We start from the raw sequence: 14057 nt of genomic DNA, 5'->3' as shown, positions 1-14057 counted from the left end.
CAACAGGGCCTCATATTCTGCTGCATTGTTGGAGTCTGTGTATAATATTTGAAGTACATATTGGACTGTATCTCTGGTGGGGGATGTCAGGACGACGCCTGCCCCCAGACCAGCCAGCATCTTAGAGCCATCAAAGTGCATGATCCAATTGGAGTACGCACCGTACTCTTTAGGGAGTTCGGCTTCTGTCCATTCGGCGACAAAATCAACCAGTACTTGTGACTTAATGGCTCGCCATGGTTTGTATGTTATGTCGAACAGGAGGAGCTCAATAGCCCATTTAGCAATCCGGCCCGTGGCATCGCGGTTATTTATTATGTCGTTGAGTGGTACTTCAGAAGCCATCGTAATTGAACACTCTTGAAAGTAGTGTCGTAATTTCCGGGATGCCATGAAGACCGCGTATGCTATCTTTTGATAATGTGGGTACCGTGATTTGCATGGAGTGAGGACAGTGGATACATAGTATACCGGCTTTTGAAGCGGGAACTTATGTCCCTCCGTCTCTCGTTCGACGACGAGCACTGCGCTTACAACTTGGCATGTTGCCGCTATATATAACAACATTGGTTCGCCGACATTTGGCACGGCCAAGATTGGGTTGGTGGCCAAAACGGATTTTATTTCTTCCAATCCAGCCGTGGCCGCATCCGTCCACTCGAAGTGTTCGGTGCGTCGGAGAAGGCGATAAAGGGGTAGTGCCTTTTCTCCTAATCGGGAGATAAAGCGGCTTAAGGCAGCCACGCATCCAGTTAATTTCTGGATTTGCTTGAGGTATGTTGGGATAGCCAACTGTGATAGAGCTCGGATTTTGGCCGGATTTGCTTCAATTCCTCTACTAGAGACGATGAAGCCCAAGAGCTTTTCGGCGGGCACGCCGAAAACGCATTTTTCCGGATTGAGCTTCATGTCATATGTTCGGAGATTGTCGAACGTGAGCCTCAAGTCGTCTATTAAGGATTCGACGTGTCTAGTTTTAATGACCACATCGTCTATGTATGCCTCCACTGTTTTTCCGATTTGTGTTTTCAGGCATGTCTGAATCATGCGTTGATAGGTTGCACCGGCGTTTTTGAGCCCGAAAGGCATGGTGTTAAAACAGAAGGGGCCGTATGGAGTGATAAATGTCGTTGCGGCTTGATCGGACTCCGCCATCTTGATTTGATGGTACCCAGAGTATGCGTCAAGGAAACACAATGAGTCGTGTCCTACGGTGGCGTCGATGATTTGATAGATGCGGGGGAGGGGGAAGGGATCCTTGGGGCAAGCCTTGTTAAGGTCCTTGAAATCGACACATAGGCGCCAGGATTTGTCCTTCTTTGGTACCATCACCAGGTTTGCCAGCCAATCCGGATGTTTTATTTCTCTAATGAATCCGGCCTCAAGTAACTTGGCTAGCTCTTCTCCCATGGCTTGTCGCTTAGGCTCAAAGAAACGCCGAAGAGTCTGTTTGACCGGCTTGAACCCCTTTAGAATGTTGAGGCTATGCTCGGCCAGCCTGCGTGGGATTCCTGGCATGTCTGAAGGATGCCAGGCGAAGATGTCCCAATTCTCGCGCAAGAACTCCCGCAGTGCGGCGTCTACTGTGGGGCTTAACTGTGCCCCGATGGATGCTGTTTTTGTAGGGTCCGTTGGGTGGACCTGGAATTTGACTATTTCGTCCGCTGGTTTAAAAGAGGTGGACTTGGGTCTTTTGTCGAGTATCACGTCGTCCCTGTCCACTGTGGAGCGCAGTGCAGTTAGTTCTTCGGCCGCAAGGGCTTCGGATAACGCCTCGAGGGCTAGTGCGGCGGTTTTATTTTCGGCGCGGAGTGCTATGTCCGGATCACTAGCTAGAGTGATGATTCCATTGGGCCCAGGCATTTTGAGCTTCATGTACCCGTAATGGGGTATAGCTTGGAAGATCGTGAATGCCTCCCGCCCTAAAAGGGCGTGGTATCCGCTACTGAACGGGGCCACTTGGAATGTGATTTCTTCAGACCTATAATTCTCCGGCGTGCCGAATACCACATCTATTGTGATTTTTCCCGCACATCGTGCCTCCCGACTAGGGATGATTCCTCTGAAGGTCTTGCTGCTTTGCTCAATGCGGCTCTTTTCTATTTCCATTTTTTGAAGAGTCTCCTCATAGATGAGGTTTAATCCACTGCCACCGTCCATGAGCACTTTAGTAAGCCGGAAACCGTCCACAATTGGACTAAGGACCAAGGCGGCTGGTGCTCGGGTTGTTCGGAATTTAGGTTCGTCACTGGCATTGATGGTTATAGCCGTATCGCTCCATGGATTTATTGCTGCCACATGGCAGACTTCGGCAAGGCTGCGGAGTGCTCACTTGCGCCTATTATTTGAGGCGAATGTCTCAAAGACTGTTAATACTGTATTGTTATTTTCCACGAGATGGTGCTCTGTTGTATTGTTGATGAGGATATCCTCGCCGCTCTTGGCCACCTGCCAGAGTATCCAACATGCTCTAAGGCTATGTGTTGGCATGGTATCCGCTGTACTGTGAATTTTGCATGGCCCATTGAGCCATCCCTCCAATACGGTTCCACGCCCTGTAGTGGGCTTTTGTTTCTTTGTAATTGGATCGGGTGACTTACGAGAGTACACCCTTTTAGTTCGGACGGGGGGTTTAGTGAGTGCCGGAGGATCCCAGAATTTTGTTTGGGTTTTCCAGGCGCTTTCCATCGCACAGTACTTCTGTACTATGGCCGCCAAGTCAGCAAAGTGTGCTATGTCACGACGACTTATGGCGTTGAGGATTCCCTTGTCCGTGAAATTTTTGCAAAAGAATGAAATTGCGTCTTCCTCGTGACAGTCCTTGACCTTGCTCATTACAAGGAGGAATCTGGCCCAATAGTGATGTACTGCCTCCTGGGGCTCTTGTCTAATGTGGGAAAGATCACGTATATCTGGGTGGGTGGGTAGATTTAGGTCCGAACCATGACCCGATCTGAGACCCAGGGGCGGAGGAGTTTCCGAGCTTGGCAGTTCGGGCTCCGGGATGTTGCCCAATAGATCTGGCCCGCTGTCTGATTCTAGGTTCAAAGCTCGGGCCATCTCCTCCCGTAGACGGGTATCCGGCTTGGAGAGCTCGGGAATCCGGACATAGTTTGTCCTCAAGATAGAGGAAGAATCGCAGTGTTGCTCCTCCACCACCGCTATCTGATGGGTGACCGTCGGAGAGTTAATCTCCCTTTGGTCGGGTTTAAGCCCGATCCGATCATAGTCCATAGCGACTCCCAGGGCGGCGATGCGATCCAAGAGCTCGTTCAAGGAAGAGAGCTCCATTGGATCCATCTGCTCGGTGAATCCCGAGCCGACGTGGAGGCTGCTTTTGATGACCCGAGAAGTCATCGTCGGCGCAACGGCCGAACGGGCGGTCATGACGAAGCCGCCTAGTCGGAGAGTTTGGCCTACAGCCAGGGCTCCCCCAGAGGTGATGTTGTCCTTGACAACAAGACGAGCCATCAAGCCTTATGGTGACAGCACAGTGGAACTCTCAATGGAAGCACCAATGTCGGTGTCAAAACCGGCGGATCTCGGGTAGGGGGGTCCCGAACTGTGCGTCTAAGGCGGATGGTAACAGGAGGCGGGGGACACAATGTTTACCCAGGTTCGGACCCTCTCGATGGAGGTAATACCCTACTTCTTGCTTGATTGATCTTGATGATATGAGTATTACAAGAGTTGATCTACCACGAGATCATAGAGGTTAAACCCTAGAAGCTAGCCTATGATTCTGATTGTTGTTGTCCTACGGACTAAACCCTCCGGTTTATATAGACACCGGAGGGGGCTAGGGTTACACAGAGTCGGTTACAAGGGAGGAGATCTACATATCCGTATTGCCAAGCTTGCCTTCCACGCAAAGGAGAGTCCCACCCGGACACGGGACGAAGTCTTCAATCTTGTATCTTCATAGTCCAACAGTCCGGCCAAAGTATATAGTCCGGCTGCCCGAGGACCCCCTAATCTAGGACTCCCTCAGTGATGGGTTTGGAGGTGGTGTTGGCTTCGGCATTGGTGGTGGTGCTCCCCATGGAGGTGGTGTTTCCCGGTGGTGGTGGTGGTAGTGGGGGTTTTTGAGGTAGTGAAGCTTCCGGCAATTGAGGTGGAGGTGGAGATGGTGAAGCTTTCAGCAATGGCGGTGGTGGTGCTTCGGAAAATGAAGTTCATGTTGATGCTTCGACCAATGAAGATGGTGGTGCTCATTCTTCGGTCAATGTGGATGAAGATGGTGACCGAGTTGCTATGGCCGGTGGTGGTGGTGATGATCTTCACAACAATGATGACGTTGCTTGATTTGTTTTATGACCGGTGGTGATTCGATCATGTTTTATTTTGTTTGATTGCGTATTCGCATGGCTAAACTTGCTACCTCGTATGTTACGCATGATTTTGGATGTGAACCAATGCGGCATCACTATGGTTATATAAATTTCATGCATCTATATGAATTCTACCACATGCCAATATTTGCCCATAAAATTATTTGTGGTACCACTAGGCGTCCAACACAATTTGCGGTATGAGTTTACATGATCTGTTCCGCCGAAGCCCTCTCTGTACCACAAAAAAAGATATGGGCGGCTCTTATATCGATTTTGCGGAACGGGTTTTAGCGGATGTGCTAAATTGATGACCAGCAAAATCGTTTTAGGTTCGCCCTAAAACGGTTTTGCGGGCAGCTCATCCCCAGCGTAGAACAGATACCGCAAACAGTACGTCAAATATTAAAACTTAAACATAGATTTGTTCCCGCTACATAGTTCAGTCCGGAACACGTCGGAGTTCATCAACACAAACAAACTAAAAACATACTTCCTCCGTTTCAAAATAGATGACTCAACACGTGGAGGTAGTACTCGCACGCCGAGCGGTAGAGGGCGTAGGCGAGCTCGTAGTCCGCCTTCGCCGCCTCGAGGCGTTCGGCGGCTCCCTCTTCACCGGTCGCCGCCGCTAGCTTCGTGGCGTGGTGCGAGATCTCCACCTCACAGAGCCTCTTTGTGGTCGGCCAGTGCTGCTCGCCAAGCTCGTTGAAGCGGCCGCACACGCGGTTGCCGCTGCTACGGGAGAGGGCGCCACGCGTTGGCGCGCCTGCGCTGAGCGCCACGGCATGACGGCGAGCCGGGTGGAGCTGTAAGCCTCCGCGTCGGCATGTGGTGGCGACCCGTGGCGGCCCCACGTTCCCGACCTTCTCCCTCCATGGATCTGCGCTTGAGAGGAAAAACTGGCCGGAATCGGTCGCCGGAGCTACGAAAGGAAGGCGGCGGAGAGAAGTGGATTGCAGCGGAGGGGGACAAATCTTATCCGAGACAGGGATCTTAAAACGCCCCGCTCCCGTGGATACAGCGGCAGAACGGTCGGTTTGCGGGCCGCCCGTATATTTTTTACGGGCCGAGAAAAATATAGCGCATCTGTTCCAGCCCGAAAAAGCCCGAAAACGCTAAAACGGATGCAAATATACAGGCCGGCGGCGGGATATACAGAGCCAAATCAGTCAAAGAGGTCTCAAACCCCAAAGCTTCCCCACTCCACGAACCAGTAACCCTCTCTCGCTCCTGCCGCCATGGACGGATGACGAGCTTGCTTGTCTCAGAGAGAAACCCAAATCCCCTCCTCACCCGCACCACACCATTGGATTCCCCACTCCACGAGCTTCCCGTCGACCCCAGTCTCGTCCACACGCATTTATCTGCTCTGCTCTCCAGGGTCACTGCCACCACACGAAAGCGAGGGGAAAAAAAGAAATCATCTGTCGTCTCCATGAGCGGCGCCGGTTCGGGTGCGGCGCCGCTGGAGTTCCCCTCTGCGGAGTGGCGGCGCGTCTACGACCGGCTCATGGGGTTGCTGCCGCGGGTCGAGGAGCTCGCCGCCGACCGCGCGCGCCTGGAGGAAATCAACAGGCTGTCGGAGGCCCGCGAGAAGAGCCTCCGTGCCCGCCTCCTCCAGGTGATTCGCTGGACCGCGAGTTCCCTCTAGGGTTTCTATCGATTTGGGGTTTTCATAGATAATCATGGCTTGTTCGCGCCTGATGCTGGCTCCTGTGCTTGCGATTGAAGGCGGAGGCGAGCAGGGAGAGGTGGAAGACGGCCTACACGGAGCTGCCTCCAGGTGCTAATCCCAAGCTTGCCGGTAATCTCTCCTCTTCTTCTCAAGATGTTTCCGCCACAAAAAAGTTACTTGCTTTGAATGATCTGGGTGAAAAAATTGGCATCATTTCCCCCTTTTGGCTCGATCCATTTGGGTCAGGGAGTTATCTTTTTTTTTTTTGCGTGGAAGGATCAGGGAGTTATCTATGTAGCTTTATGATGTGCTCAATAGCAATTTGGTTGTCCATTAGGAGATTTTAACTTCTAGAACAAAGCGCCCAATTCTGGCGAATTATGCTGCTACTGATATCATCCCTTTTGTGTTCAATGTAGAACTTCAAAAGAGGGACTTGGTGGATTCCGAAGCCTGTGAAGCTCTCTCTGACCCTGATATCTCTCAACTCAAGGTACTCACCAAAACATCAGTTCCACATCTGAAAAGCAATCTGTCCAGCTTCTGTATGCCATGATTTTCTTAGTCATTGATCTGTGCCCATGGTTTTTTTGTTAATTAATAATGCATGATGATACAACCTAAAGAAGGTTCCTGGAAACAAAAACCATTAATTAGGGGTTAGGTTCGATTTCCATGATATCTGATGTCTATATAGGATAATCCTCTTCTGGGGAGTGCTAATAGACCAGGGTCTGTTTTGTAGCAGGTGACTAATGAGGATACTAATGAGATGGATCTTGAACAGTGCACGGTGAGTCTCTCTTTCAATCTCCTTTTCTCACGTACTGCTCCATCTTTGCCTGATCCATCCCAGATTCAGCATATGTGATACTTATCTCCTCGAGATCTAGATGATTTTGCTGGTTCATTTGCTGTAAGCAATTTTGCAGTGTCATCTTCTCTAGAAATCGAGTGGATCGAAGTGTTCATATTCCTTATAAGATAGCTGTTTCTTTCACTTTTGTCATCCGAGTGGATCCAATATTGCTGACAGACTCCCTGATGAATTAACCTTGCACGAGAACTGTGGTCGTGATCAGCCTTATATGATCATATAGCAACTTGAAGGTCTTCCTGCTCCTGTTCAGCACTTAACAAGTTAACATTGCCCCATACTTGTTTCTGGCCAGTCAATCATTTAATTTACAAATTGTGACATTTTGCTGGCCAAAGATATAAAGGACAATATCCTGAATCATATACAGCTGTTGGTCTGGTCTCAGTCTCTAGTAGGGTCTACCTGCTTATAACGTGTGATCTTGAATGTATTTGTCTGGTAGTTTTTTTTTTTTTTTGTATTTACAATCCCTGGATTAATTTGAAGGGTAATGCATCATATATGGGGTTGATCTCATAAGACTTGTCAGATCTTATGACTGGTTAGATGGAGAATATCAAACTTGCTCTCGTTTGATTTATATTTAATAGAAGGAAAAGGACTAATCTGTAGGATTCTCGAGTATTATGTACTATAATATCACAATACCTGTCAACTTTGTGTAAGATACTTGATTTTTTTCAAAACGTTGTTGCACATCTATGAATGACTGACAGCATAGCCCAAAACAGTCCTGATGTTTATATTTATCAATAATTTGCTAGTCGTTCTGATCTTAACAAGATGTATTACCCCGTGCAACACCAACTATCATCATCGTGGAACTTTATGGTTTGTTGCGGTTAATGTGCAGATTTCTGTTTTTAGTTCTACTATCTGTTGGAATTGCTACTATTCTTTTCATTTGCAGTTTGGTGTCTTTAATGAAAGCCTTGTGTCTAAGATGCTAATGTTTTGTGCGCTTGTTCAACAGATGCAGATCTTTGTCAAAATAAACTGTTCAAATTTTCGCAAAAAAAGAAAGATCCACTGTTTAAAGACTATCACTCTTGAGGTCATGGGATCAGATACGATCTATGATGTCAAGGATAAGATTCGAGACAAGGAGGGCATCCCTGAAGGCCAGCAGAGACTCATGTTTGGCAGTGAGCTGCTGATGGACAGCGGCACCCTGGAGTACTACAACATCGAGGAAGAGTCCACGCTCACCCTTGACCTTGTCCCCCGAGGGATGCATATCTTTGTCAAGACACTGGCTAACAAGATCATGACTATTGAGGTTGGGGGAGAAGATAGCATATACATTGTGAAGGCAAAGGTCTTCGATGAAACCGGCATTTGCCCAGGCAGACAACGTCTCATCTTTGCTGGGAACGAGCTGGAGGATGGCTGCACCTTGGCTGACTACAACGTGCAAAATGAATCTACACTTCATATTGTGTTCTGCTTGGCGTGTCAGAGAGATGGGATGCACATTTTTGTCAAGACACTGACTGGCAAGATCATGGCTATTGATGTTGAGGGAGAAGATAGTCTATACAGTGTGAAGGCAAAGATTTTTGATGAAACCGGCATTCCCCCAGGCAGACAGCGTCTCATCTTTGCTGGGAAGCAGCTGGAGGATGGCCGCACCTTGGCTGACTACAATGTGCACAACGAATGTACCATTCATCTTGTGGTGTTTCACGGCCTCACGTGTCAGAGAAGTGGGATGCACATGCACATCATTATCAGGGGACTGACTGACAAGATCATGACTGCTGTGGCTGAGGGTGAAGATACCATATATAGTCTGAAGGTAAAGGTTTCCGCTGAAACCGGCGTTCCCCCGGACAGACAGACTCTCATCTTTGCTGGGAATGTGCTGGAGGATGGCCGCACCTTGGCTGACTACGACGTGCAACATGCATCTACCCTTCATGTTGTGTTGCGCGGCGTCACGAGGCAGAGAGGTGGGATGCGCATATTTGTCAGGACGGTGAACGGGAAGGAGGTCATTGATCGTGCGTTTAAGCCCAGACAGACCATTGACGATATCAAAGCGTGGATCTACTCTGAGTTGTGCATTCTCCCGGACCATCAGCAGCTCTCTGACCAGGGCGGCGCCCCCCTGGCTGAAGAGATCTCTCGTTCGTGCACCCTTGTGTTGCAGATCCGTCCTCCTGGTGGTCAATGAGATGGATGTAAATCAGTCCTTGGCTGGTGGTGGTGTTAGTGAGAACTCAGACTCGGTAGAGGTTGAGTTTGAAGTGCTAATTTAGCATGTGTGGGGTCATTTTGGTACAATGCAGGGTGTAAAATGAATGGACAGTTGTAGTTTCTGGCTGGTAACAAGACTCACTCGCAACCCTGTGTATGTAGGTGGGGTTTCTGTGAAGGTGTAAGCACTTGATGTCACCGTGGAGCTTATGGTGTCGTTAGCCTAACATGTTACTATGTTGAGTTTGGTATTAAGGAGAGAAGGATATATATTCCCTTGATGCCCAGAAATTAACTGTTGATGAGCATTGTGCTGCTCTGTTTTGCCTAAATTTTCTTTTTGTTTCTTTTCAGAATCCCTAAACCATATACTAGATGCAGAGCAAAGATAGACAATGGAGATCTTCACCAATCACCAGGGCTGATCACTACAACTTTTGCTTGTCTCCTGCATCAAATTATTCAAGGAGAGCACATCGCACAAATTTCGGATGTAAGACTTCTGAGCTTGCACCCGTATAAATTTCGGAGTCGGTAAATTCTGCCTTCAATGGGGAATAAGAGGTATCAGCCAAAGTAACTAATTGCTCTGAAAACCGGCTTCGTTTTTTGTGTAACTGAAGCTCATTAAACTACTAGATCATTCATATATACCCTAGGCCTAGAGAGCCTGTGGTGGCTACTTTCCTTTCCTGGTACTCTGAAAACAATTGGTCTGAATTTGTTGATCATTCGGTCGTACCTTGAGTTCAGTTAATAATAGCTCTGGAAGCTGGTATCTTTCATCTTAGTTACCTTTACACCTACTGGTGCATTTCAAACCAGAAACTCCAGGCAGGCTCACGGGATGATGATGATTCGTTGACTGAAATCAGGAGACGCCGAATCCAACAACCCTGAAACTGAAACTCTACCTATCGCTGCTGTAGCTGACAGCAAGAACACAATGTACAGCAAGCACTATGCTCGACTTTGTCGCGATTGTCTAACCAAGTTCCATCTTAGTAAGATTTTATTGTGTTCGCTTTGTGAATTTGATGCAGATGTCAGCATCAAGTTTCGTTCGGCCGCGGAGAGATGCCTGGAGCTGTATTTTGTTTGTGGTAGCCGTCCTGCTTTGAAGGTGAACCTGGACCTGAATGACCTGGACTGGATCGGTCTGTAGGTTTTTGAGCTGTTCAAAGGAGGGATGGTAAGTAATGACCTCTTCGGGTTATGTGTAGTCAGTGTTCTTTGCCTATCCAGTGCTGGGGTTATCGTTTGCTCGTGTCCAGATTGATTGGACCCCACAGGCAGTCTCACTCGCCGGCTGGCTGTTGAGTAAACGGTTGGAAATGCCTCTCTTCTTGTTCAGTACGAATGGATGTGTATAATAACGTTAGAAGAAAAAGGATGTGCGTAATGAAAAATAAAATTACTGATAGGCGGAAGGAGACGGTCCGCTGTGGTACTAAGCAGAGTGAGATTATTATGCTTCAAGTTGAAATTATTAGTTGCTACTCCCTCTGTTTTAGCTTAAAAAACATTCTTATATTATGGGACGGAGTAGTACAAAATAATAGTTGTACACCTAGTAGTACTATTTTGTGAAAATACTGCTCCAAAAATTTAAGCAGTGACATAAAATCGTTGATAGTGCATCACGTGAAGTGATTGAAGGTGATCATCAATAACATGTGTTGAAAGTTTGTAGAAACCACCCAAGAAAAAGAAAAGAAACAACCAAGTCCATGGATGACCATCAATAACGTGAGGTGACGCTTTGATCGGGATTGTCGTAGGAATGTGCTTGATTGGCCTTCCATTGCTGCTTGCATAGTTTCGGCAGAACGAACATCTCCACCTTTAAACACTATCGTCAACCAAGACAACAACCGTCGACAATACCTATCGTCAACCAAGACAACAACCGTCGACAATACCCTTGAAGCAATCTTCACAAACTTCACCACGATGCCGACAACCCTAGATCCATCGCCCAAGAGGAACAACAAAAGATAAACTCACCAAACTCCTCTCACAACTGCGATGGGTCTAGCGCCAAGGCATCGTCGTTGCCATTGTAATGCCGCCGCCGCAGGACATGTTGCAACCGGTGGGAGAGGGGGGCAACAGCCTCACCAGGAGGAGTGGAGTTACCGCCCATAACATGTTATAACGAATCAAGCATAGTTAAAAAAAGAACGGGACCAACAGTCGGACTGAAAAAACCGAAACAGGTGGCCCTGACGGTTTTTCAAGCTCATAAGACCGTTCTGCAATTGGAGTAGAGAAAACCGATAAAATCGACCGGTTTTCCGGAAAAAATGGAGAATAAACCGAAGAAAAATAGAAAAATGATTAATGCAGAATTTGGAAGAAGTGGGGTTCAATCCCAGGACGCGTGGGAGCAGGATTACGTGCTCATGGCCCAATAACCAACTCGACCATACTACTTTGTTTTCAATTATGAGGAAGTAATTTTACTTAACCATTATTTAACACTATATTAGCATATATAAATATTACTAAACATATAGTACTATTTTATGTAAAAAACCGGCCGATGAGCCGATGGTCCGACCGGTAAACCTGAACCGACAGGCTCACCGGTTCAATCTCCGGTTCGGTTTTTTAAACTATGGAATCAAGGGCAAATCAGTCAATTTGTGGTGGAAAGAGGGAAGGACCCGTTTTGCCATGGGGGCCTCTTTAACCAAACAGACCAGGATTTGTCCAAATTACCCCCGTCCATACTGAATCGACCCAGCCACGGTGGATCGAGAGATTTGAGATAGACTAGAGAAACAGAGAGGAGGCCGCGCAGCCGCCGCGCCGTGCTCCTCCCCGGCCGCCGCTCCCCCGCTCTCCCACGCCGCGGCCGACCGCCAAATGCTTCGCAGCCGCCGCCTCCTCCTCCCCGGCGGCCGCATCCCGCCCATATCGCCAGTCTCGTGCGGCCATCCCTCTCTCGCGCATTTCCTCAAACACCTGCTGGGCGGCCCCGCCGGCCTCTCCAACGCCGCGGCGGACCCGTGCTCCCTCACGCTCCACTTCCTCCGCAACTCCTGCGGCCTCTCGGAGCCCGCCGCCGCCAAGGTCGCCGCGCGCGTCCACCTGCGCTCCACCAACAGGGCGCACGCCGTCCTCGCCCTCTTCCGCGGCCTCGGCCTGGCGGGCGCCGACCTCGCCCGCGTCGTGGCCGCCGCCCCCGAGATGCTCAACTACCGCGCCGACGCCATCCTCGCGCCCAAGCTCGACTTCTTCCGCCGGGACCTGGGCCTCACCGACGACCACATCCGCAAGACCATCCTCGCCAACCCGTACCGCTCCCTCTGCTACAGCCTCGAGCGCCGCCTCCGCCCGAACTACCTCCTCCTCCGGGAGCTCCTCGGCACCGACCAGAACGCGCGCTCAGCCGTCAAGCAGTCCTTTGAGCTCATCCACGGCAACGTCCGCTCCGACCTGCTCCCCAAGGTCAAGATCCTCCGCGACCATGGCGCCACGGACGCTGTCATCGTCAAGCTGGTCACCACGCACCCCAGGTCGCTCATTCACAGGTCCTCCTTCTTCAACGAGAGCCTGGCTGCCATGAAAGAGCTCGGGGTCAGCCCGTCCTCCGGCATCTTCCCTTACGCCTTTGGGCTGTTTGCCAGGCTGAGTCCGGTGACCTGGAAGCGCAGGATCGACAATTATCTCAGCTTGGGGTGGACCGAGGAGCTGGTGAAGCTGGCCTTTGTCAGGCACCCCTACTGCATGTCTGTATCGGACGACAAAGTGAGGCGTATCTCGCACTTCTTTGCCGATAAGCTTGGCTGGAGCCCAGAGTATGTTTCGGCTAGCCCGATGCTTATCTCGCTCAGCTACGAGAAGCGGCTCCTACCAAGGTACCGGGTGCTGGACATATTGGTGTCAAGGGGTTTCATCCGGCGCATCCGAATAAGCCACTTGATACTGGGGGAGAAGAAGTTCATGGAGAAGTATGTCACTGGTTACCAGCAAACTATTCCTGAAGTTCTGGAAGCTTATAGAGGAGCTGGGACAGACAGTGCTGTGACTGTGAAGTAGCTGGAAGATTCTGCTGCGCTCTACCCTGCACAAAGGCACTGTCTTTCCCCTGGCCTCGGCTGTTAATTTTGTTAAACTTAACTGCACTTTTTTCTTTCTGAAATCACGCCATGCAATGCACCTGGGATCAAAGAACTGTAACTTATATCCTGTTTGTTATGCCTATATTTTTCTGTGTAAATTCTGACTTTTGAAGTGGGAAGAGATAGCTGACGGATGAAACTTACCGGAAATCGTAGGGATGCAAGCGGGCAGCCTGCGCTATTCCATCCAGTGTAAATATTTCACCTGATCTTAACATAATATGTGGGCTTCGTGGGTTGCCTGCTTGCATCCCTTTTAAGCATATGGATATGATAAAATATCCGACCTAAAGCTACTGAACTCTCAAAATATATTCTTACAAATAAGCTCTGTAAAGTGGCATGTTTGAATTTTGGACCATGAATTCTAGAAAGTTCAGGATATAAAGTAGGCTTATGCAATGCAGCATGTTATAGCTGAACGACCTGTACAAGCACATGATAAAAACACATGCTTGTTATGTTGGGTCACGCTTACGATGTTGCACTGCAAGGAACCTAAGGGTTCGGCACTATGATCTCCATCTAGGAGATCTGTTCGAGTCGGGCCAGATCAGGAGAATCACCTGATTGGTAGTCATAGAGTGTGTACCGAGTTAGGAGTGACACATAGGTGGTAGCATTGGTAGCTATCAGTTTTGATCAGTTTAGATTATAATCTACTCCCTTTGTTCCGTAATATAGGTCGTTAAACGATTTGACGAACAAACTTTCGTAGGCTACGATTTTCCCCGAGTTTCCCATTCTACCCCTCCGCCGACACGTTCCCCTCTTTCTCGCCCGACGCCACCGACCACTCGCTCCCCACTCGCCCCCGCTCTCTCTCTCTCTCGCACGAC

The 14057-nt window shown here is 49.1% G+C and overlaps 2 protein-coding genes across 3 annotated transcripts; both read left to right on the top strand.

Annotated features, from left to right (window-relative positions):
• The first annotated feature begins 4740 nt into the window (after positions 1–4740).
• LOC123182480 (polyubiquitin-I) lies at positions 4741–9317 on the top strand. Of its 2 annotated transcripts, none has more exons than XM_044595048.1 (5): positions 4741–5955; positions 6066–6138; positions 6429–6502; positions 6758–6802; positions 7863–9317. In XM_044595048.1, exons 1-5 carry the CDS (start codon positions 5581–5583, stop codon positions 9063–9065), a joined length of 1770 nt encoding a protein of 589 aa, XP_044450983.1. In that variant the 5' UTR covers positions 4741–5580; the 3' UTR covers positions 9066–9317. The 2 variants fall into 2 exon arrangements, with proteins under 2 accessions (XP_044450983.1, XP_044450981.1); XM_044595046.1 differs by having other exon boundaries at positions 6755–6802.
• Positions 9318–11820: 2503 nt separating this feature from the next.
• LOC123182481 (uncharacterized) lies at positions 11821–13280 on the top strand. The gene has a single exon (XM_044595049.1). The coding sequence runs from the start codon at positions 11960–11962 to the stop codon at positions 13133–13135; it is 1176 nt and encodes a 391-aa protein (XP_044450984.1). The 5' UTR covers positions 11821–11959; the 3' UTR covers positions 13136–13280.
• The last annotated feature ends 777 nt before the right edge of the window (positions 13281–14057 follow it).

This window comes from Triticum aestivum, chromosome 1D (genome assembly GCF_018294505.1).
Source record: "Triticum aestivum cultivar Chinese Spring chromosome 1D, IWGSC CS RefSeq v2.1, whole genome shotgun sequence".
Classification (NCBI taxonomy): Eukaryota; Viridiplantae; Streptophyta; class Magnoliopsida; order Poales; family Poaceae; genus Triticum; species Triticum aestivum.
This window is presented reverse-complemented; position numbering and strand designations above follow the sequence as displayed.

Excerpts from the sequence above, each read along its gene's own strand:
- LOC123182480 (XM_044595046.1), top strand. The coding sequence starts at position 5,581 with ATGACGAGCTTGCTTGTCTCAGAGAGAAACCCAAATCCCCTCCTCACC. Across the intron at positions 5,956-6,065 it reads TCCGTGCCCGCCTCCTCCAG|GCGGAGGCGAGCAGGGAGAG; the intron begins GTGATTCGCTGG and ends TTGCGATTGAAG. Across the intron at positions 6,139-6,428 it reads TGCTAATCCCAAGCTTGCCG|AACTTCAAAAGAGGGACTTG; the intron begins GTAATCTCTCCT and ends TGTTCAATGTAG.
- LOC123182481 (XM_044595049.1), top strand. The coding sequence starts at position 11,960 with ATGCTTCGCAGCCGCCGCCTCCTCCTCCCCGGCGGCCGCATCCCGCCC.